General features: G+C 42.1%; 1 protein-coding gene across 5 annotated transcripts in view; it reads left to right on the top strand.

Moving 5' to 3' along the window:
• The window catches only part of mctp1a (multiple C2 domains, transmembrane 1a), a 157,693-nt gene extending 134,447 nt beyond the window's left edge, over positions 1 to 23,246 (top strand). For 4 of the 5 annotated variants that reach the window (XM_015030062.1, XM_015030059.1, XM_015030060.1 and 1 more), the window contains 5 exons: positions 354 to 452; positions 10,611 to 10,720; positions 11,166 to 11,275; positions 11,803 to 11,900; positions 21,458 to 23,246. In XM_015030062.1, coding sequence (XP_014885548.1) covers positions 354 to 452; positions 10,611 to 10,720; positions 11,166 to 11,275; positions 11,803 to 11,900; positions 21,458 to 21,529 — 489 coding nt within the window. In that variant the 3' untranslated portion in view covers positions 21,530 to 23,246. The remainder of the gene's footprint in view (positions 1 to 353; positions 453 to 10,610; positions 10,721 to 11,165; positions 11,276 to 11,802; positions 11,901 to 21,457) is intronic. The other variant, XM_015030061.1, reaches the window with a different exon arrangement.
• Positions 23,247 to 23,435: the final 189 nt, after the last annotated feature.

The following is a 23,435-nucleotide window of genomic DNA, read 5'->3' as shown; positions in this document are numbered from 1 at the left end:
GGGGTGGGTTCCCCACATAAAATCCAAATAAAATTTTTAAGTTTTTTGTTTTTAAATTGCAAAAAAATAAAAAAAAAAAAAAAAAAAAAAAAAAAAAAACATCCCAATAAAAGATACACCATGCAAGTCTGTATATTTTTTACTTATGAAATTGTATAACTTGTATATAAATATAAACAAAGGTGAGTATCAAAAACTGAAATTAAGGCTAAAGCTGGTCCCTCTAAATGATCAAAGTCCTCATCGGACCTGGTGAGAACAATGTGTAGCACCCAAAATCCACAGTGTCTACAGATTACATTTTATTTACTTTGGCTTATAAAGAGAAAATTTCACTCTAATCTATCCACAAGGACCCTAAACAAGGCCCCTGGGAGGACAGCCATGATAAAAACCATATCCTCGAGGATATATTGGCCTCCTGGCACTTTGAGTGGATACGAGTGATGGTGGTAAGTTGCCATGTGTGTGGCTCTGGCACGGATTCCTGCTGGTGTGTTGTTACTGTCTTCCAGTTTGCCACTTAGCTCATCGTCTGTCCGGCGGCCTCTGTTGGCCGTCCTCGTCAGCACCTGTCCTCTGTCCGTGTCTCAGTTTGACATTCCTCACACTGCACGTTTTGGCCCACCGACCCACTGCCGGGGCCATGCCTGTGCCTGCTCTTTAAGGTGATGGGGGAGATAAGTTGGCTCCAGCATGACAAGCGGCTCGTGTCTTTTTGTGTAATGTCCGTGTTTCCCTGCTGATCTTCTCTAACGTAGGGGAATAGCTGTCGACGGAGGTTTGACTATGTGTTTCCTGAGTTCAGCTGATTGAAGGTGACGTGGTCTTTTTGATATAATAGCAGTTTTTGAGTGCTTCATTTACCAATAGTTTTTTGTGGTTAAAAGGATAACATGATTTCCACTAAGAATAGCAGTTAAGGCATTAAACATAAAGCAACTTAAAACAATTTTCATATAACCAAACTAAAATACTTCCCCGAGTTCCTTGTAAAAAAACATTCATTTACATTCATTCAGATATTTTTCAGTTGTGCCCTCAGATATTACCGTGTTTTATTTGGGGGTTTTATTTGAGGGACCAACGCACGTTATGTTAAAGTTGAAGGAAAGCTATACATGGTTTTCATTTTTTGTTTTTGTAAATAAGAGTCAAAGAAGTACACTGACGCCCCTAAATAAACTTTATCCAAGTAGCTGGTTTGTTGAACGGCAGCCATAATAAATGCAGGTGCAGTTTGCCACAAGCATCACAGGTAGTGCTGCTGCAAACACACAAGAAGCTGCTCTTGTAACATGAGACCAAGTTTGCAAAAACTTTCATTTACCTGCAGTGAAACTGTCTTCCCTTTGCTCAAATGACATCACAGTCTAAACGTCTTTTGGGTTATGTCTCCCAACAGTTTTGCACATGGGCTTCTGCCCATTCTTCTACCCCAAATAACTCCAAGCTCAGACAGATTGGAACTGACTTTGCACATACATTTTAAGCCCTGGCTTCGATTTCTCATTTGGACTTAGTTCTAGACTTTGACTCAAACGTTTAAGCCCATGATGTGATCGGAAGCATTTAGGTTGTCTGTGGCTATTATGCTTAGAGTCATTGTTCTGCTGAAATGTCTTCACCTTTGTCTCAAGTTTGCCACATGTAAAAAATTTTCCCCCACAGCATAATTCTGCCACCACCAGGTTGTTTTGCCACGAGGAATGTTTGTTCAGTGTTAAGTTTCCCAACATGAAATTTTGCGTGTCAGTCAAACAAATCCAATTTGGTTTCGTCTGTCCAGAGCATGTCTTACACACGTTTGCTGTGTCTCCTACATGGCCTGTGGAAAACTGCACATATTTTAATTTCGTCTGAAGGCAGCGATTTAGCAATACTTAACCACTGCAAAAAGAGCTGAATTTACTTTTTTCATGCTTTTAAGATTGTCTTCATAAAAACAGAATAAAACCACATAGCTACTTTGTTTTCGCTTCAAAATTAAACCATGTGCTAGCCTGTGATTTAAAATCTCAAAGTGACAAAGCTAATAAAAGTCCAAGCATTGTGAATACTTTTGCAAGGCGCTATGTGTGTGTGTGTGTGTGTGTGTGTGTGTGTGTGTGTGCGTGTGTGCGTGCGCGTGTTGGTGGGGGGACTTCAACAAGGTTGTGGGTGCGTTTTTTTTTTTAATTTTTTATTTTTTGGGTTAAAGTTGTTTTATGAACAGCAAAACTACTTCGTGTCATCACTGCAAATCCCAAAGCTCATTATGCCTGACGCAAGAACGTCTACTCCCCCAAGTGTTGCCGTTCTTAATCACACACGCAGAAAAGTGGCTGAACCAGCTGAACTTTTCCATTGATGAAGTATGCATCAAAGGATTGCGCGGCACGCTCCCCGTACGGTAGGTGAGGAGTTTTTTTTTTTGCCGTGCTCCCATCCGCCCGAAAAGTAAGTCTCTGCGCGCCTCTCGCTGCACAGGATGCTGAAGATGGCACACACTCAGCCCTCCCGGCCTCTCATTGGACAGAATGTGGAGCACAACACTTGACAGCGGTGTCGTCTGATTTTTGAAAGTCAGACATGCAAGAAGGCAGCCGCCACCTTTTCTTTTAACAAGAGTCATAAATCTGTAATGAGCACAGAGAGGATGCATATTTTATTTACTTTTTGAAGAAGTGATCCCCTCACTTTGTGGCTGTGCACTCTCATTCTTATTGTTTTTTTTTTTTCTTTTCTTTCTAAAACAAAGTTTTCAGACTGTGGATTTTTTATTTTATTTTTTTTTTTTTACATCTGCCTCTACTTGCATTCGTATCTCAGAGGGTGCATATCCAATAAAAGGTATGCCAAAGTTTGTCGCCTTTGGAGAGCGGAGAGATAAATCACATTTTACTTAACCCCGTTTAATTCCTTAAAAGATGAATATGCTTTGTTTGAGGTGAAAAATATTTTTGCAAGCGCCTTTTCTTAACCTGCTAAAGGTCGCACCTACTCTCACTGTGGAAGTGACTGAAATAGATTCGAGGTAGGTCAGGCAGTAACATATGTTTTAAGGCCAGACATGGAGACACAGACAGTCTGACGAGACAGAAGTGGATGAGCTAAAATCAGGTCAGCAGCGGACAAGAGTAATAATGTCCCATTCATCACACCCTGCCACGCCGGATCCTGGGAAGGACGGTGGAAGGAGAGTGCAGGAGCAAGGGAACAGAGGTGAGGCGGGGTGGGTGGGTGTGTGGGTCGGGCAGCGTGCAGCAGAAGGGGTAGTGTGGTAAGGGCTAATCAGGAGATCGTTTGTGTGTGTGTGTGTGTGTGTGTGTGAGCCTGACCTTGAGCCTGATAGAGGAGCTGGCGTGGCGGAGGTGATGAGAGGCTCCACGGGGAGATGGGTAAAGATGATCAGTGGCGAGCAACCTCCTGCCAACCAGACACATTAACGACACGTGCAGTCGTAACGCTAGCTAGAAACTTCTCTCTTTAGGGTATGAGGCAGAGGTCAAACTGAAAATAAGTCGGCGTCATCGCTGACTTTTCCTTTTAAACCCACTTCTCCTCCATCCTTTTTTTTATGCATTATTATTTTTACATATGTGTATATTTATCCTCGCTGTGGGACCTGACTCGGTGAAGAGACTAATTAGCACTGTGGAGCATTGTGTGTGTCTGGCCCACCTTCAGCTGACAGTCTTAACTAGAGTTTGACTTTGGCTTTATGGGAGAAACCTTTAGCACACACACACACACACACACACACACACACACACACATATATATATATATATAAACAGAAAAGGAACACAAGAAGCATCTCAACCTGATGGTCATTTATTTAGTCTTCTGGTGTTTGGTGCAGCACAAGGGGCAGAAATAGGGTCATTGTGGTATTTCTCTGTGTGAGAAGACATGCTGTGCATCTCAGTGCTTCAGTTAAGCGGATATGTGTTTTGACAAAGAGCGAGGGAGGGAAATAGATGTATGGGATAAATTATCTATTAAACAAACTTGGAACATCTGCTTCCTTCATGTGGCACTGGCAAGGTGCCAAGTTGCCTGGTTTTATCTGAGGCTTTTTGACACAGACTCCAAGTCCATGTTGTCATTTCCTGGTAAAAGAGAGATGCTCTTTAAGGGCAATTTCCTGTGTGTTTTTTTTTTTTTTTTAACGATACCTCTAAAAGCCATTATTAAACTCCAAAAGTTATCAAATCTGTAGTTCCCCACTTCTCTGCTAAGTTTGCAATGCTTGGAATATTTGCCAGTGAAAAACTATTGCTGAAACCATTCAGACTATTTAAATGGTTGCCATAAAAGATAAAAAGCACTCTATGCTGCATTTCATTTGCAGCCAAAATATTTCACTCATAAAAAGTAAGACTTTGCCTAAAAATCTAAAAAGAAAAAAAAATTAAACATGCAAGGATGCACTTTTTTTTTTAGAAAGTAGATTATTTGTTTTAAATAGTTTTGGGCAGGGGAGAGGGAGGGATTTTTATACCTTGGTTTCTCTTGTGTCAGAGTAGATTTGTTATCAAAAATACCTAAAATGTTGTTCAGATTAAATATTCAACTGTTAAGACCTTCTTATGTCCTCAACTTCTAGCTGCACAGATTCACTTACAAAAACTAGGGCGTGTATTTATTTGTTTCATTTTACTTTATCTTAAATTTTAATAGCATTTAAGTGACACATTAACATGCAATTGGATCAATCAGGAAGAAAAAATCTGACGGAGTCTCAAAAATGGGAAGAAAAAAAAAAAAGGGAAATCAGTGTACAACAGTGTTTGAGGAGAACATATATTTTGGGACGCTGACTTGAATAGAATATTTGTTATGCTGTTTTATGTCCCGATAAATTTGAATCACTTGCATTACTTAGAGTTCAACTGGAGTTTAGGAGCCTTGTTCAATTGTGTATTTTTTTTTTTTTTATCTCAGCTGTGTGGCAAAGTATGGGCAAGTCAAAAAGCTTCTGTTAAACAATTGTTTATTATCAACAATCCTGGATTGTATTTGTCCTTTCTGATTTCACTAATTAAATATGATATGTTGTTGCCATCACTATGTTACTTACATGTGGAACAAATATGTTTTTAGGGTGTTATAATGTCGTTTTTTTTTTTCCCCCGTAGAAGTACGAGAACATTGTAGTTGACATTTGTGCTACAGCGGTGATATCCGCTGCTTAATTTTGTTTTGTCTCGAGTTCTTGTACAGATTTTGGAAATTTAATTTGTGTCACCCCTGTAGTATTCCTTGCTTTTCCAATTGTTTTTCTTTCCTCCTCCCTCCTCCTGGGGTGGAAATGAGAGGAATACCGACTCTCTCTGCAGTTACAAAATCAACAACAGCGCTTTCAGATGCCCTCTGGGAGCCACATATTAGCATGCTGTCACATTTTATATGACATTTCAATTTTTACTGTGTTGCCAGACTGAGCGATGCAAAACAAAGAAAAACAGGTGCAATTTTAGCACAGCGGCAGTGAGCAGCAGTCACTTGTGGTTCAGACTCATTTCCTGGTGTGATGGGGTGCAATGTCGCTACTTTATAACTGTTGGGTTTATCATTTTTATGGCAGAACCCAGCAGGGGGAAGCGTGTGATCGGGAGGTTAAAATGGCCTCAACTGACTCTCTTCTTTCCCCCCCAGTGGATCTAGGACAGATATTTGAGTCTATACTATTAGACTGAGTTCTCTCTGACCTCTCTCTTGTTTTGCTCTAGGCCTTGGGTCAACGTGGAACAAACTGTCTTTGCAAAGTTTGCAACTGTTCACTTCATACTTTTGCATACAAATGTGCTTTGCCATGGGGGCATCTCTCTGCAAGGGGGGGAAAACAACAAGGATTCAAGCACTCTGGGGCACTGTGCATCTTTCTTTTGTTAAATATTTCATCAAGTGTTTCAAGGAGTTTACCACATTGTTTACCACAATTTACTATCCAGTGCAATGTGGTTAGCTTGAATTGCCTTTTTCTTTGTAGGTGTGTGAGAGTGTGTGTGTGTGTGTGTGTCCCTGGGCTCGCTTTGGTATCACTGAGGGTAATTTCTCCCCAACACGAGCAAACAACTCGAATCGCTTTAATGAGCTTTCTAACTGCTTTGCCAGGGAGCGCTCGGCAGGGATTTCACATCACATGCCACGCATCCAAACAATGACGCAAACTTTCGACATAACCGCAAAAGATGCATTTATTGTCTCTAAATGCCACGCGTGCAATTAAAACGTGCAACTCTCCCCCAACAAGAGGACATCAGCTCACAGAATATTTCTGCTTACCAGCCTGATGAGAGTTAATTGATGTCAAAGACTTTCTTCCCTGTACGAACACATTTTTCGTTCACATTCGCACGCTGTCTTAATGCAGTTTTTATCTAATAACGTGATGCTCTGCTGACTTTAGCTTGAGCTCACATCACAGCCTGTTTGCCCCTTAGAAATGGATTATAAAATGGTTGGATGAGGAGCCAAGTTTATCTTGCCACAGCACACAGTTAGTGGGATTGTAGGAAAGATGAAAAAAAAAGACAACTTTTTAAATCTTTTCCACGGTTGTTGCAGAGGTTTCTGAATGTCCGTACACTTTCTACATGCCAAGCTAATTTGAATGCCCTGTATACACAAGGTGTGAAAACACTTTTTATTTGTTATCCCTTACCGTTGATTAGTTACTCATGAACAATTGGAACATTAATGCTGAGAGTTGGTGTGACGTGCCCCATCAGACTGATCGAATGCACGACGTACGATGCAGCATTTTCCATCAGAACGAGCATTTTTCTTTTTCCAACTCTGACGCCTGCATTGGAAGCCATTTTAAAAACATCAATTGAGTTCAGTTTCCTTATAATGCGCTAAATTAACCATCTTCTCAAGTCCTTTTACAAGCTTTTATCATACATAAACAGATATATGAAATTCAAATGACTCCACATTCAGGTTGAATCAACACAATGCATTCTAATAATTCAAAGTCATATTCTATCAGATTTGAAATGAATCCCTGCTCCAATCACTATTGAATCAAATTGCTTGATTTGCTCAGTAGCATGCGAGTCGCCTGGTAACGAGCCATTCATTTGATTCAGGTGTGTTAGAGGGGGATGTGTCTAATTCTTGCAGGATAGTAACTCTTAAGGATTGGATTGGGGCACCTCTGTAATGCAGTACTGTCAAAGTTGCTTGATCACATGATAATAATTAATAATAGGTTATCCATCTAAGAAAGCACAACCAGTAGCGTTGTCAGTCCCTCGCTCCTGGGCAAGCATGTGGCAACAGGGGAAAGGAATGACTCCATTTTAACCAACAGAACCACAACAAGGCAACAGACAGTAACTGTGACAGTTGACATTTTCCCTCTTTTTTTTCATAAAGACAAGCTAAACTGAAACTGTCTTTCGTCTTTCCTGTCTGTGCACATGTTCTATGAATCATCGCATTGCACTATTTTCAAGCTTGCTCCGTGGAAGAAGAGGCCTCAACTGTTGAAAGTGAAGGGATTTATTAGTGTGTGTTGGGGATGTAGTACTATTTCTAGTCACAGAGCGCGACCAGGTGTGCAGATCAACCTTATCTCATAGCTGTAGGGTGTGTGTGTGTTTGTGTGCATATTAGGTTCCATTATAAGAACAGGTTGCCTGGCTCCATATGTGCGCAGTGTGCAGGGAAGCTGGGAAAACAAGGTTCTCCACGGCCCTCAGTGTTATTGCTACCTCCCGCCTCTTCGAACCGTGTTTGAAGACAGGAAATAGGATTCAGACCGCAGTCCAAAGGGCATGTGGCAATGGTTTATACGCCGAGGACCTCTGACCTATCGCCCCCACTCCCACCCGCTCTCTCACACCACTCCCATGGCCCTAAAACACTCTCTCCCAAGTTGGGGCTCGAAAACGATGTGTCCTGACCCAGCCCAGCTTGGCCCGACCTAACCAAACCCAGTACAATAGACACTTCGTCCTGAGATTTGTTTGAGCGCAGAATGAAAAACAGATGGACCTTAAAGAAAGGACCAGGAGAATAAGGAGAGCGGGAGGGGGGAAATATAAGGGAGTCTTGTAAAATATTTTCGAAGAAAAATAACCCAGAGAGGTTGTCTAATTATATCTATTTGTCTTGTGTGGTTTTGTTGGGGAGGCCATGTGGTCTCCCTGGCTGCTCCATGGTTCATTTTTCACATTATCTGATCCTGGACACAGCAAAAAAAGAAAGAAGTTGGGTTTCTGGGGGGAGGTGGAGGAAGATTGGGCCTCAATGGGAGGCTTGTGGTAAGGTGGCTGGACTCAAAGACCCAAATGTGGTGAAGGCCTCTGAGGTCTTGAAGTTTCATGGCTTTGACTGCTTTGCTGTCTTTTGTGGGTATTAAGACAGGAATTGCTCATAGCTTTACTTTTCTAATCTACCAGACTGAATCCATCTTCCTCAATAAAGCAGCTTTGTTTTTTTCTAATAAAAACAAATGTGGCCTTAGACCTACTTTTTTCTCTTTAGAGGTTTATCAAGTCCTCCACTTGAAGGGGAATCCAGGGCAGACTTAGTGGAGGGGCTAAATGTTCCTGGATGGATGGATGGATGGATGGATGGATGGATGGATGGATGGATGGATGGATGGATGGATCCCACAGTGCCTTGCAAGCACAAATTTCCTTTGAAGATCTGTGTTTGTCACTTTATAAACATAAACGTCAATTTATTTGATTGGAATTGTTTGTGATAGACCAAACCAAGTAATGAAGTGGAAGGCTAATGATGCCTGATTTTAAACATTTTGGTATAATTTGTGTGTTTGTCTTTGCATTCAGGCCCCTTTGGGTAACCAATTTCCCCACAGTAACGATACAAAGAAACAGTTTTGGTGTTTGTTTCTACCAGCTTTGGTTGGTCCAATATAAAGAAGAGCAAAATTTAACATACCTTGAATAAAACCATCCCATTCCAAGTGTGGTTGTATGAGGGTTTTTTTTTTGTTGTTTTTTTTTAACCTGGTAGGAGATGAACCTCCATGACAGTCTGAAGTGTTTTACAGCTTTTTCCATGATTGTCCTGTAATGATCTCCTCCCCACAAATCTGACCAACTTCAATGTTCCTGCTGAAGGAAAGCATCCTCCACAGCATGATGCCGTCACCACATTGTGCTAACCCGGGATGGCGTGTTAAGCATGATGGACAGAGTCAGGCTCAGCTCCTCCAGCGTTACCATGGCTACATCATTCTTGCCCCATCTCCAATTAATGCTCTTCTTGACCAGCCTTCACATTCAGGTCTGCTTTGATGGGTTTACTTTTTTATCTCTTTGCATCATGGGTTGATTAAGCTGTGCTTTGAGAAGTTTGGAGTTTTGAGGTTGCTTTACAACTTGACCTGTTTTAAACTTTTCCATGACTTTGTCCGTAGCCCTATAACAAACCTCTGAGGTCTCAACTGAGAAGTTGTGTTATACTGAGACGAGGGTGACTACAAACTGAGGATGTTGTGATGGCAACTGAATTTACTTTAGGCCTATCCAATTTGAATGGGTTTAAATGCATAATCACACCACACATTTAAGATTTGTCAAAGAATCTGAAAACCACGCGTCATTCTTCTTCCACTTGACAGTTATGCACTCCCTTGTTTTGGTCTGTCACATAAAATCCCCAAAAAGACGTGTTGAGGTTTGTGGTCGAAACCTGAGAAAAATGCGAAAAGGCTCGAGGGGAATAACGATTTCTGCATGGTATTGAAGTCCTTTTCATGGAATTTGTGCACTGTATCCCATGTAGATGTCCTTTAAATTACATTTTTAAACCTTCTTTACAGGCAGTTGTGTTAAATTTAGATTTCCCAGCATGCCCACCAAGCACACCCAGCATCAGGGAGTCTGCGTCTTGATGTCCTCCCTCAGCCACTGGCTTTGGGTCACCTCATTGTGTCCAGATCTGTCCTGTCCCTGCCTGCCTGCCTGTCACTCAGCAGGCGGCTTGTTGACTGTTGCATGACTTCTGCACTTCTTTACTTTGTCTCAGTTTGACGGGCAGGATTTACATGAAACAGGCTGACGACGTTTTCCTTTCCTGGCTCCAGCAATATTCAAAGTTCACAATAGGAGGAGCCTTTCATGATGGTTGACTGCGTTAATAAGGATGATAATGATGTCACAGCTGGTGACATCACCGCAGCGTGCCAGCCAGTAGAACAAAAGAGGACTCTGCCTGGTCGTCCTAGCTGCCTTGGCAGGACCAGAAAGAGAGAGAAAGAGGAGGGGGAGAGACCAAAGACTGATGTATCCATTTGGCTTTGAGTTTAATTCTGCCTCTTTATTCACATATTCAAATTTTTCCTGCGAGTATTTGTAAGGAGGGAAACATTTTGATTTGTTCTGCCAACTTTATATCTCTATTACGGCCTGGAATGAAAGCGCTCCGTCACTTCAGGCAGGATATCCGGTGATTTGGCTCCCAACTCCAAATCAAAGCTGTTTAAAGTGCATTGTTCTCAGGGAGATGCCTGTGCCCAGCCTCTGTCTTCTCTCCCTTCTTCCTCCTCTCCTGTCTCTATTCTGTCCATCTGCACATTCCCCCTCCTTCATCCTCGCTTTCTTCTGTGCTTGCCTACATCTCTATCTGTCCTCTTGCAGGACTCGGAGAGAAAGGGCTTCATGAACAAGCTTTATGCCATTCAGGACGTGTGCATCAGCGTGCAGAATGCACTGGATGAAGTGGCCTCCTACGGCGAGAGGATAAAGAAGTGAGTCGAAAGCCCGCTCCTCGGCACCGGGCCCACTTCCCTTTGCTTCGCTCCACATGTCCTGGTTCTTTTTCCACGTTGCCAGGCCCCTCTGCCTTCTCGTGCCAGGCTAACTTATTTTAGCTCCATTCCTGAATCGCATGTAGACCTGCACGACCTTCATGTATACACATCACTTCATGTGCATGCCAACACAGAACTGTTGATTTACCTATTTCTCATATTTATAAAAAGTAAAGTGGAATAATTTGTTTTTGCGGCAGAGAGCGAACTATGACTCTCAAAAGTTTATATTGTTTACAAAGCGCCAAACGACTGATATGTAACTTATCTTTATAATCGTTAGTGTGTTTCCTACTTCCTGATAGTGACATTTCTGAGCATGCTCAGTTAAATGAGCTTTTACAACGTTTCCTAATTTGAATCTCTCGTTCTTCTTTTACAGCACATTTAACTGGACTGTGCCTTTCTTAAGCTGGTTAGTGATTGTAGCTCTCGTCGTGGCCACAATCATCGTCTACTTCATTCCACTACGGTTCATCGTTCTGGCCTGGGGTGAGCTAATGCTAGTTATGTGAATCAACTTTAATTAAGCTGCACTCAAATGCCAGAGTTTTCTGATTTTTGAGTTTTGTGAAGAAAAAACAACAACTTTGATATAGTATTTATAAACTTTTTTTTTCCATATCTGATGTAACTTGTATCCTGCGCAGCTGCAGTGAAAACAAATTTGTGGTAAATGGACTGTGGTTATATCGCACTTTTCCAGGCATAATGACTGCTTATGTGCACCTGTACACATATCCGTAGATAACCTGGGGCTGAGGGTCTTGCCCAGTTTTGAGATAATTAATGTTGGAAATTACTATTATTACAATCAAATAAGGGCATGTAAACGTTTCAGAGGTACTATATAAAAGCAAATAAATAGACAAGCTCATTTGCTTGCCTATTTTCATTTATTTATTTTTTTGGGGGAAAAAAAAAACATGCTGAAGAATTGAAAGTTTAGTATTCCTGAATATTTTATAGCATATTTTATTATTTGTCTGTCTGTCTGTTTACTTTTCTTCCTGCTACAGGGGTTAACAAGTTCACAAAGAAACTGCGGGACCCTTACACCATTGACAACAACGAGCTGCTGGACTTTCTGTCCAGAGTGCCCTCGGATGTACAAGTGGTGGGTCAACTTCTACTTTCAATGTCGCACCTGCTGGTTCCAAGTCCTAGTTTCTATTTACATTGTCTGGTGAAATTATTTGAACAACTTTTCCACATATGCCAGAGTTGTAATGTTATATTACAACCACAGACATTAAATACTGTTGGGATTTAACATGGTAGACCGGCATAAAGTAGCTCATCATTTTGAAGTGGAGAGAAAAGGACACGATGTCTTTAAAGTTGTTTTTACTAATAACAAATTTGAAAAGCATTTGCATTTAGTTCCTTTTAATCTGACACCCCTAAATAAAATGCCACCGAAACAACCGATTGCTTTCAAATGTCAGCTTGTAAATAGTGAGATCCGTCACAGTAAACGGTGAATGAGAAATTCCTCAGAGAACATTCAGTTTATCTAGTAATATAGACGGTTCACAGCAAATGTTATCTAAATGCACTTTACAAGACAAATAGATCCAAATTATACGCAGAAATAATAAAATCAGTTTAATCAGGTGGCCAAATTCAATTCCAGTTCATTCCTAGTGATGATACAATGGAGTCAGATTTAGTTTGTAATTCCATCCAATTATCTATCCATCATCTGTAGTGGCTTTTTCTCGCAGGGTTGTGGGGAAGCTCAAACATACTGTATCTTGAATGAAAAGCTGATGCAACAGAGTACAACATGGGACAGTCCAGTAGGAAACCTGTAAATGGTTTCAAAACATTTGAGCATAAGGTGAAAGTTCATATATTCCAGCATTACAATGACAACCAGAGGTGCAATGCAACAGGTAAGATCAAAGCATACTCATGTGTTAGAATGGTCCAGTCAAAGTCCAGAACTACATCCAACTGTAAACATATGACTTAGAAATTAGTGGTCTCCGATAAAAAGCATTATGTCTTCTTGCTTTAAAGTTATGCTCTGGTTTACGTCTGGTGGACCTGATTTTATAGAGACGTATCTGAAAGGGTCTAAATCAACTTTCACATCAGTCTATCAAGAGTTTTGTAAAATAAATAAATAAATGAGACCTCTTTCCACTTAATTATGTCTAACTTTGTATCGGTCTATCACATAAAATCTCAACAGAGAAGATCGAAGTCGTGTTAGTTGCACTACAACAAAAACAAAATCATTTCCATGGCATTAGTACTTTTGCAAATCACTCTTATGATCTTCTGTCTCGTTTCTCCTGCCAGCCTCACTTTGCATAGTTGGCCCTTTTTTCCCCCCCACCTTCATTCAGAACACATGCTTCTTTGTTTTAGCCGTCTAATCAAAGTAATGTAAAGCTGTTTTTTGAGTGTTTTTCCATTAAAAGCTTCCCGCGCTAATTTAATTTCCTCTTACATGGCCGGAGCTGCGCTGCGAGATAACAAGGTTAAGTGAGTTTAGTGTTCCGCATATAACTAGGTTGACTGACTCCATACATACACTCTACCAAAATTACAGTTGGCTGCTGTTTTTCAGCCATGCTGGTAATTGGAGCAGAGTGTAAATCAACAGCCTAAATGGCACCCTGGGGTTTTCCTTCAACATTTATCATGAGATCAGATTAACTTTATGACTGAAGGAATCAGATGCTTGCTTAGGTTCAATGTGTGAGCAATAACTATCCCACACTGTTGCCGGCCCAAGACAAAGTGCAATTTAAACACCAATTAAGCTGCATCTCGCAGTGGCTTTAGCCAGGCCCGATGGTGTCGACTGTGGCCGTTAATGTCCTGCTGTGATACACACGGACGGGGGGCTCAGACTGAAGGACCTGGGACCTCTACCAGTTCCCCGCCACATCAGCACTGACACACTTCCTCTTTGATTGCTCATTGCCCACATCTTTCATCTTTACGGGGTCATAATCCTTGCCCCCCACCCTACCGCCCCCTCCCCTGCACGCCCCGCACTCACTCCCTCTTTCTGCCCTTGCACAGCTCTGTAGTTTACAGGGGGCTGCTGCAGCAATCCATCGACTTAAATGAGCCCAAGCTGTCCCCTCTGGTGGAGTGCAGCCACCTTACGCACCTGAAGCCTGCGGGTGTGTAGTGGTGAAGAGGCCCAAGCCTGGCAGGTACAAGCCCTTTACAAGGCTCCTAATGAGGGCCTGCTGGCTAGGGGAGGGTGGGGGCAGATGTACTGCTCTGGTCCAGTGGCTATACCTCTGAAATTGCACCTACTGTAAAAGTAATACTGTAAGTGCTACTGTAAGCTCAGTCCTAAAGCTGTAGGAAGGGAAATTGTAGCCCTGTGTCACTGAGAGGCCAGAGTCTTGCAAAGCAAGGAAACCAACAGAAATAAAACTTGAAAAGAAATAAATTTCTGAGATGGATAATTGGAAAAAAGTTGCAAAAAAAAAAAAAAGGGTTGACTGTTTCAAATGGGCGATGTTTGATTTAAGAAAGTAGAGTCGAAAAACTGCAAAATCTCATTGAATCCAAAAGTCCGTTTTGGAAAAAAAAAAAAAAAAAAAAAAAGATACCCTTCTCTGCGGTCATTGGCTAAAAACAGACCGGAACGTTCTGCTCTGCCTCAGGTGGTGGGCTCATCTTGTTGCTTGCCCCTCGCCTTACTGGGTCAAAGACGTTAGTGGACTGAAAGCCCTTGAGGCTCTCGGGTGATGGTGGGATCCAAATGGAGCGTCCCCCTCATGGGCACGTGTTTGTGGAGCCCGCTGGCATGGGTGCAGAGGTCCACTGTGCCTGACAACGTGGATGACTAATGAAGTGCTATTTCAGGGCCTTAGTGTGACCTCACACACATACATAATCACACCCACAATTTCTCCCAGCTGCCGTGCACCTAAGGTGGGTCGGGTCCACCGTTCCGCATCATTTAGAGGTGCTTCAGTGCAAGCAGAACTGATGAGGTTCTAATGACTTTATATACAAAGGGCAGTCACACTGGGCTATAATAACTTATATAGCTTTACAGCACCACAGAAGCTGTGGATTTGTTGCTTAATCTCTTGTAGTGTAGTTCTTTTACTTCTTACATTTGATGCGGCAGAAGCTTTTAGCTTTAAGCTTTGCTTCCACTTCAAAGGGATAGTTCAGGATTTTAAAAATGGAGCCGGATGACGACGGCCTCACTCGTAGCGACTGTTTTTCCTGGGGTCTTTGTTTAGTATAAATCCAAGTTAGTTGGTTCTAAAGGCTAAAGCTAACAGCTAGTCCAAGATGAACTTCTACCAGGTTGAAACAGCTCAAATCTGAATTGAACACCACCAATGTCTGAAACACCTCCATGTTCTGAAACTAAAACTAAGAGAACATAGAAGAACATTTCTGGTCAGAAAGATAATACAGAGATTATATTTTCCACCTTTGCACCGGTTAGTGGATGGGTCAAATTAAGGCAGCATGAGGAGATTTTGTCCTCAGAGTTGATGTGTCAGACTCAAAGCTATAGATTCTGGCAAGTTTGACATGGGTCGAGTGTGATAGCCATCTGTCTAGTCTGCAGCGTTTAACAAAAGTGGTCCAGCGAAGGAACAGTGATGAGCTGGTGCAGGATCTTGGCAGTAACGGTAAGACAGTCATCAGCTACAGATCAGATATTAACTGTCCCTCTTTAGGCACTTATACTGTGAAAAGCAAGCATCCAACCCAAAACAACGCTGACAGGCATCCTTTAAACCCCTGTTGTTTTACATAAGCTGCAGCTCCTTTTACCACCTGCAAGGTTTGCTTTGCGCTAAGTTTGTTATCCCCCTCCCTGAGCAGCCACTTCAAAGCCAGTCGTGATGTATCGGTTAATGTGCGTGAGAAAAACCCCTGTTCTAATAGCGGTTTCTTATGTTTGGTTTTTGATGCTACACCAGCCTCTGCTGTCTTTACGATCACTATCAGCGAAATCCTCCATTTCTTTTTTTTAAACAAGGCTGAACTGAAAACACTCACATTGCAGGCAGAGTATTCCCTACCTGGCGTTCGGGACATGCCCGAGCTTCTAGTGTGTTTTATGACACCATTAGGAACGGGAGCTAGGGAGAGCATAAGTAGGGCCAAGGCAATTAGCATGCCAAGTGGCCCTTTATGATAGCTGTAAAGGAGCTGGTTCAAATCCCCAATACAAAAATAAGCATGAATTCCAATTTAGGGCCTAATGAACAGCAGGGAGTCTGGTTAATATTTTTGGGCACCATTTATGTTTGCAGTGAAACCTCAGTGGACATAGAGGAAATAAAAGCAGGATAGTTAAGGGTTGAAACACTGCCAGATATCATCAGTCACCTCCAGCAGAAGCGTCTTTCCCCTTCGCTTTGCCCTTCCCCACTTTGGAGACATTTCACCCAAAAAAAAGGAAAAAAAAAAAAAGGGGCAATTAGTCCCTGTTCAGCATGTGTCTTGTCACAGCAACTAATAGGAAGGATTTTCCATTTTCTCTGCGAGCCATTTCTTGTTTTGTTTGTTTATTGGCTTATGTCACCTTGGCACGCTTTTTCTTTTACCACAACACAATGGCTTTGGGTGCTGAATCTTCAGTCTGCACACATTAGTGTTTCCCCGCAACCATTTAATAACCCTCATGCTCCATTAGATGTCACCTGAGATGAAAACCGCAAAGTTTTGTGTTCTTTTTTTTTTTTTTTTTTTTTTTTTAAAGTATCTGGTATCATTAAAATTATGCCCCTTTTTCCTATTTTTGAATTCGTTTATTTACTCACCTACCTGCTTCGCCCCCCCCTCCTCCTCTCTCTACTCACTGTCACCCACCTTGCATGTCTGCCCACACTGGCATCATCAAAACACTGTCAAAGGTTCAATGTGAGAAGGAGAAAGAGAATGAAAGACAGTGAGGAGAGGCGGGGAGGAGCAGGTCCCGGGATGCTTTATGGGTAACGCTGTTAAACGAGGCACGACGCGCGGTACACGGCACCCCTTCAGCAGAGCACACTTCAAAGCCTGTTTTTGCACTTGTACTGTCAACATTTGGGGAGAGGGAGCGGAGTGAGGGTGGAGGAGCAGCCTTTGAGCAGCGTTGGGTCTTAACACACCTCTTCTCCTGTCTGTTTTTCCTTTAAGCTCTCCGCCTGTGTTCCAAATTGGTTATGTGCTTGCTGCATTACCTCACTTTTTGCTTTTTACCCAATTCTGCTATTTTTTATTTTTTTTTATTTTTATTTTGTTAACGTCCCACTTTCTCCTCACCCGCTCTGACTTTTCCCTGTTTCTTTTTTTTTTTTTACTTGAACTAGCTTCTGTTGTCTTATTGGTGTGGTTACAGCAGGTGGATGTATGTGCGCGTGTATGCGTGTGTGTGTGTGTGTGTGTGTGTGTGTGTGTGTGTGTGTGTGTGTGTGTGTGTGTGGTATTAGGTGAGGTGAGCAGGGAGCCAAGGGTGTAGCATCAGTCAGGCCTGTCGCCTATGAAGAAGAATTGAACCCGTAACGTATGAGCCCCATTTCTCCCTGGCTGGCAGCTCTTCACAGAGAAAACTCGTGTTTGATTGAAATCTTTTTTTTTTTTTTTCCTCGCACCATTTCTTTTTGTTGATCCCCTTTGCTGCTGTACATGAGAAGGAAAAGCCACACTTCCCACTGACAAGCAAACTTTTCTTTGTGTGCATGCGTTTACAAAGAGTTTTTGTTTGGACAGAAACGTCACTGTGCAGTATTAAACTGCTGTGCAGCTCTTTTTTTTTTTTTTTTTGCTGCTGTAGGTGTTTGGCCGTGTAAATGGGACCGATAACGTGAAGTAATCCTGCACTGTACCTGCCCTACTTTTGGTGTTATGTTAGATTTTTTTAAAGCACAGGCTAAGTGTAAGATTATTATTTTTTACTAAGAATAAAAATGTTTAATATCAGCAGCTCAACAAATTTGAATATTATCAGATTATTTGTGAATTCAAATGAATCTCATATATAAGTTAAATAAAAAGGGGGTTTTATTACAGAAATGTTTTGTTAAATTATCATGAGGAAGCTTCCAAATGTCGTAGCTTTGCACCAGACAGTCGATGACAAGGTGGGCAATTCCTGCCAAATAAGCCGGCTGTTTAAACAGTTCTGTTTCCAAAGATTAAAAAAAAAAAAAAAAATGGAAAGTTGAGTGGAAGGAAAAAGTATTGTAGAAAAATGTGCACAAGCAAACAGGAAAACCAGAGCAGAGTACTGTGAAGCAAAACCAGTTCAAGAGTTTTGGGGGAGCTTCATTTAGTATTGACTGCAGCAGGAGTCAGCGCCTCAAGGGATCCTGATTTCATTTCAGAAGTCGCTGCTCACCTTGTTAAAAGTGGCAATACTTGGTTTATTTATCCGGGTGACCATATATTTGATTGGATAAAATAAGAAAGACTCCAGATGGAACAGGGCAAGTATGTCGCTCTGCGACTAGAGAACATTTAGGGGTTTCACTTCAGTTGCTGAAATAACGTTTCAGTTTCAGTGAGACCACATCCACGTTACAGGATCAGCAAATCAGCAGATGGCCAAAGTCTCCCTCTGTTTTACCTTTTCTCTTCATCAAGGAACACAAACTATTACCAGGAGAAAGCAGGAAGTTAATAAAAACTGTTCAATCTTTAAGTTTACAGGAAAAATGGGAGTAAAGGTCTCAGTGTCTAGTTACTTTTAAACATAAATTCTTTTTAAAAGTTATTATTAAACACTAGACCAGGTGACTCACCTGTCTTTTCATCAGTTTGTCTCTACTTTGTGCCACTAAGTCCTGCACAGGCGTCACTGATTCCTCATGCAGTGCATCTGAGCTTTTGCTCCTTTGGATGCTACTTCACAGTAAGGAGGACCCAGAAAGCCTAGTGGGAAGTGGATGGTGGGAAAACCACCGCTGTGAGGCACAGGTACATAAATGAGTCTCTGTTTGCTTAAGCGGCACAGTTATAAAATTGTATTAATACAGACTTGAGAAGTCAAATTTTTTGTGATGTTGGTGGCGTGGAGCCCATGCAGGCGTTACAGTTCCTGCTACATGTAGGGTCTGCTGTGCATTTCAGGACCGAAAGGCTTTATTGAACCGTCAGAATGGGCTGGTACAAGAGACATGATAAAGGCTTGTTCTCAGCCGGCGCTGAGACGCTCCTGTTGTCGTCCACAGCAGATAGAGCCACCATGAGACAAAGCAGTGAAACATTATTGATGTGAGTTTGCTGTCTGCCTGGAGAATCAGAGAGGGTGTCAGTCAGTCAGACAAACAGAGTAGCCTGTAGTACGTCAACTTAGGAGAGAATTCTCAGACGATTCTGGCTCTTTGGTGCCGAGTCTGTTAAGTCTGTTTTTTTTATATATATATATATATATATATATATATATATATATATATTAGTATTCTGATTCAGTGGCTACTGCTTGTCAATTTCTTGAATCTGTGTGAGCTAGCTGGATGTCTGAAAAGCGAATGGTTGCCGGTGACAGCCTTTAGTTGCTCAGCCACTGCGGCTGCTGCGTTGATGTACAGTACCCATCACTTTCAGGTCAGAACGGGGTTTTTATCTAGGATGTAAGTTTTGCATCAGTTGGGAAATCACGTCATGTTGGAAAAAATGTGCAACTCTTCCCACTGACAGTGTTGAAGTTCGTGTGAAGGTGTGAAGTAGTAGAGTTTCCAAAATCTTGTTTTGTCTTTAAGTCGGCGATTCAGTCTTTTTACGTCTCGTCACGACCACAGCGTATTATTTTTGAGACAATCGCAAATAATTGTGAAGTGGAAGCTAAATTATGCATGGGTTTTCAAGCTGTTAAAATGTTTCATTCGTCATGTTTTCATCAAAGCCATTCCAATGTTTAGGTCACTGTCTTACGACAAGGTGAACCTCCAGTTTCTAACGGGGTTCGATCTACAATTAGCCACTTAGTTTTCCCATAATATCTGATCAGCTGACCTGTTCTTGGAGAGGAAAGGTGTCCTACAACACAGAGTGTTTTCACACAGTGTTTCGAGTGTTTGCAGTGATTGTTTTTCGTCACGCATGACATTTTTTTATGCAGGCTAAAAACTTCCACCTTAGTCTCATCTGACCTTCTTTTCTGTAAAAGCCTTTGCATCATTTTGTTTTAGAATCACCCGTATGTCGTACATTTGTTTAAACTAAATGAAGTTACACCAATTCAATCGTTTCAGAGTTGTGGATACAGGCCACCTCTTCTCTTTTCTTAGAAAGCAGTCCCTCGGTGAGTTACAAACAGTAATAAAACCCAGTATATCCCACTAGTTAAGTATAACAGTTTAGCTTTTCCTCCTTGGCAGTCTCTGTAATTTATTCATGTGCATTTGATGATCTTAAAGCCCGCAGATAATTGGGCGTACCTCCGAGAGACATAAATCGACTAATTCCTCCACAAGCCTGCTCTGAGCACTTTGTTTCTGTTTTATTGAGTGTTGGGTCATCAACTGAGTGCTTCCAACGCTGGCGCAGGGCAGACGGCTGCTGCATTCAGTTGTGATCGTGTGGAGGGAATGAAATGAAAGGCCTGTGCAAGTTAAGTTAGCTTTAATAAGCTGATGGGGTGTACTTACATTTGTAGTGCGTGCAGGACTTGGTTTCAACATTGTGTTTCAACATTTCAGTTTTAGTTTTATCATTCCAAGAGACGCGTGTCCATATAAAAAAAAAAAAGAAAAAAAAAAGGTCTTTGATCCTGAATTAATTTGTAGACTATAATCTGGCTTTTTATGTTGTTTTTGTTTCTTGGGCTCCCATAATAATATCCTCTCTCTCACTGTTCTGGTATTTCGCAAATCAAAATAATTTTGGTTACCCTAATTGCCATGAAACAGGAAAAGTTTAATTTGATTTAGCTTTTTTTTTTATTTTTATAACTGTATATTCACTGCACAGCCTGTTATAGTCAGATAAATAGCTTAAAGGCCAAAACCACAGAATCCTTCATGTTCACATGAGCCTTCAAGGCAGAACTGAAGGTCAAGCCTTTGGAAGCCTGCATGGAAAAAGGAGCATAAGCAGATATTTTTAGAGGAATGAAAACTCTCATTAGTTGGCTGCTTAACTGCGTTGGTGCAGCCATAAAGATGAGGCGGATGTTGATTTGTACATTGTGCAATAAATAGTTCAAACACCTTAAATAATAATAAATAAAAAAAAAAATCCCTTCGGGATCAGATCAGAACATGGGGTTATTGATAGTTAATATTCTAATCTGATGTCATGTGATGTAACTCCAGATTCACACGCAGGGTCAGGAATTGTAAGCAGCGTTTTGTACAACATCCTGTTCTCGTTTCCACCTTTCTCTGCTGGGATGACTGCTGGCTGTCCAATCTGTCCCACGGGCCCTCGCCCTGTTCTTTGTTTGTCTGTCTGATCCCCTCCTGTAGGCCACTGTTGCACATCTGTGGGCGTGTTTTTGTTGCGCGAGCATATGTGGACCTTTTTTTTTGCATCAACAGCGCTCCCCTTCAGTGCTTTTGAAGCGCGTGCACGCCTGCATCTGTGCGTGCGCGCGTTGTAATCAGTGTGTAATCCCTTCCCCGAGGCCGCCGTTCCACACAGCTGGACCGGAGCCTCTGGAGGGGCCTCTGTGCTGCTCAAGCATCCTTTGCTCTCTCCACCTGACCGACTGGTGTGTGTGTGTGTGTGTTTTAACAGGTGCAGTACCAACAGCTGAAACTGGATCCCAATCCCAGTCCAAATAAAAGGAAGAAAAACAACCCCGGGTAGATCACCGCATGCGCCCACGGACTCCTCTCTCCTTCGTTTCTTTTCCTGCTGGTTTGATGCTGGACGCTGAGAAGCAAAGCCTGGGCTGAACCGTCCTTCTATTTATATCCTGCTTCATTTTGTTAAACATCATTTCTCCCTTCAGGAGGCTTTACACTTTCTCTAAATATAATTTTGTATGAGCAAAGACTTCAAGAAACCTTTAACTCATTATTATTATTATTATTATTGTTATTGTTATTATTGTTGTATTGTATGCATTATGTATTGAGTCCTTTTTTTATCAGCCATGTCAGCTGCCGTGTCCTGCCCTCTGGGAGTGTGTGTGTGCTTGCCACAGTAGTCGAACAGGTACAGTTAAATTATTTGTAGGTAACTGATTCAGGCCTTAAACGATCATTCTTGACATTTCTTTAGCTTGTACTATACAGCTTTGAAACACTTTTGGTAAAATGTTTCTATTTTCTAATTGTTTTTTATACTATTGCATCCTTATTTTTTATCTCCTCTTGAATGTTTTGATGATTTTTTTTTATGTTTTGGCCGGCAGTAATTTGGGTCGTCGCTGTCTAAATTAGCGAGCCGATTTCGTCCGGAGGCTCCAGACATGCTCCTTTGCATCTCGGTGAATTAAAAATAACATTAAAACGTCGGCTGGACCGAGAGCCACCGTGCGCAGATGTAAGCCAGGATGTGGACCACCCTGTGTGTTAAGCCACTCCAGAACCAGAGACAACGTGAGGCGCAACTCACCTTGATGAAGGAATCAAAGGACTGGATTGTTGCTGAGTGTGGGCTGCAGATCTCTTCTCAGATGGGGGCACATTAGATGGGTTTTACATTTTGCATCGACACCAAGCCTCTTAAGTCTGGTTTTTATTTCCCAGCAGGACTCGGTAACAGCCTACACTGCCAAACGTACCAACACCTGCTTTAATAACCACGGTATCACTGTGCTCAGCCAGTAAAATTCGCCCGGCCCCTTAGACAATCTATGAAGAGACTCCAGATCCAACAGTTGAAGCTGAAGAGTCACTATAAAAACTTTTGTTGTTAGTCGTCTATAATTTCTTAAACCAAACCAAGAGATATCTTACTATAGGTAACAATTTGCAATTCGGTGCCAAAAATACTGCAATAAAATAACATACGTTTTAATAACATAATACCTAATTTATCGAGATGCAATCGCGAAAACAAATCTGGACCAACAGGCTGTGGGTTCCTTTTTTTTTTTTTTTTTTGTCCCTAAACCCAACGAGTAGGAACGAGGTCGAGTATGAGATCATTCGGTGCGTTGGATCTCGAGAAAGTGTGCGGTTTTAGCCCCGTCAGCGTCGTCAGTCAGTCGGTACGACACCTTCTCAGTGAGGCGGCGCCGCGGACTGGGCCTGCTGCCGCTGTGCTTATATAGATGTCACCTGGTCTATGCAGAGTGTCATGGAGCAGGCAGGCAGGCCTTTAGGCAGGCACAGCCCTAATCTTGTTTGAAAGGCCGGTCTCTTTCCCTCTCATCTCCCTGTGTGTTTGCCTTGGCGGGCCACACATGAAAGCGTTTACACGCGAGGCGTGCTTCTGCAGCACGGGCACGCACGCAGACACAAAGAGCCCCAGCCTCTCTTCCTCCCTCTCAGGAGGGGAAGACAGAAAGAACGCATCTCTGGTAGGAAGTCTTGCACACTGTAACTACTTGCTCGCAGATAAAACAAAAAAAAAAAAACAGTGTCATATTTGAGCAGGAACAGTTCCTCCCTCTCAACCAAGCACACACACACACACACACGTACATGCACACGCAGACATGCAAACATGCTCTCTATGATGCTGCGCCCCGGGCTGGCCGCCCTCTCCATCTGCCCCACCTCCTGTGCCCACAGCTCAACTTTGATCAGCCCTTCCAGAGACA

Source organism: Poecilia latipinna, unplaced genomic scaffold (genome assembly GCF_001443285.1).
Source record: "Poecilia latipinna isolate Pla-1442-1.1 unplaced genomic scaffold, P_latipinna-1.0 Scaffold171, whole genome shotgun sequence".
NCBI lineage: Eukaryota > Metazoa > Chordata > Actinopteri > Cyprinodontiformes > Poeciliidae > Poecilia > Poecilia latipinna.
Note: the sequence above shows the minus strand (reverse complement) of the source record. Positions and strands in the feature narration are given on the sequence as shown.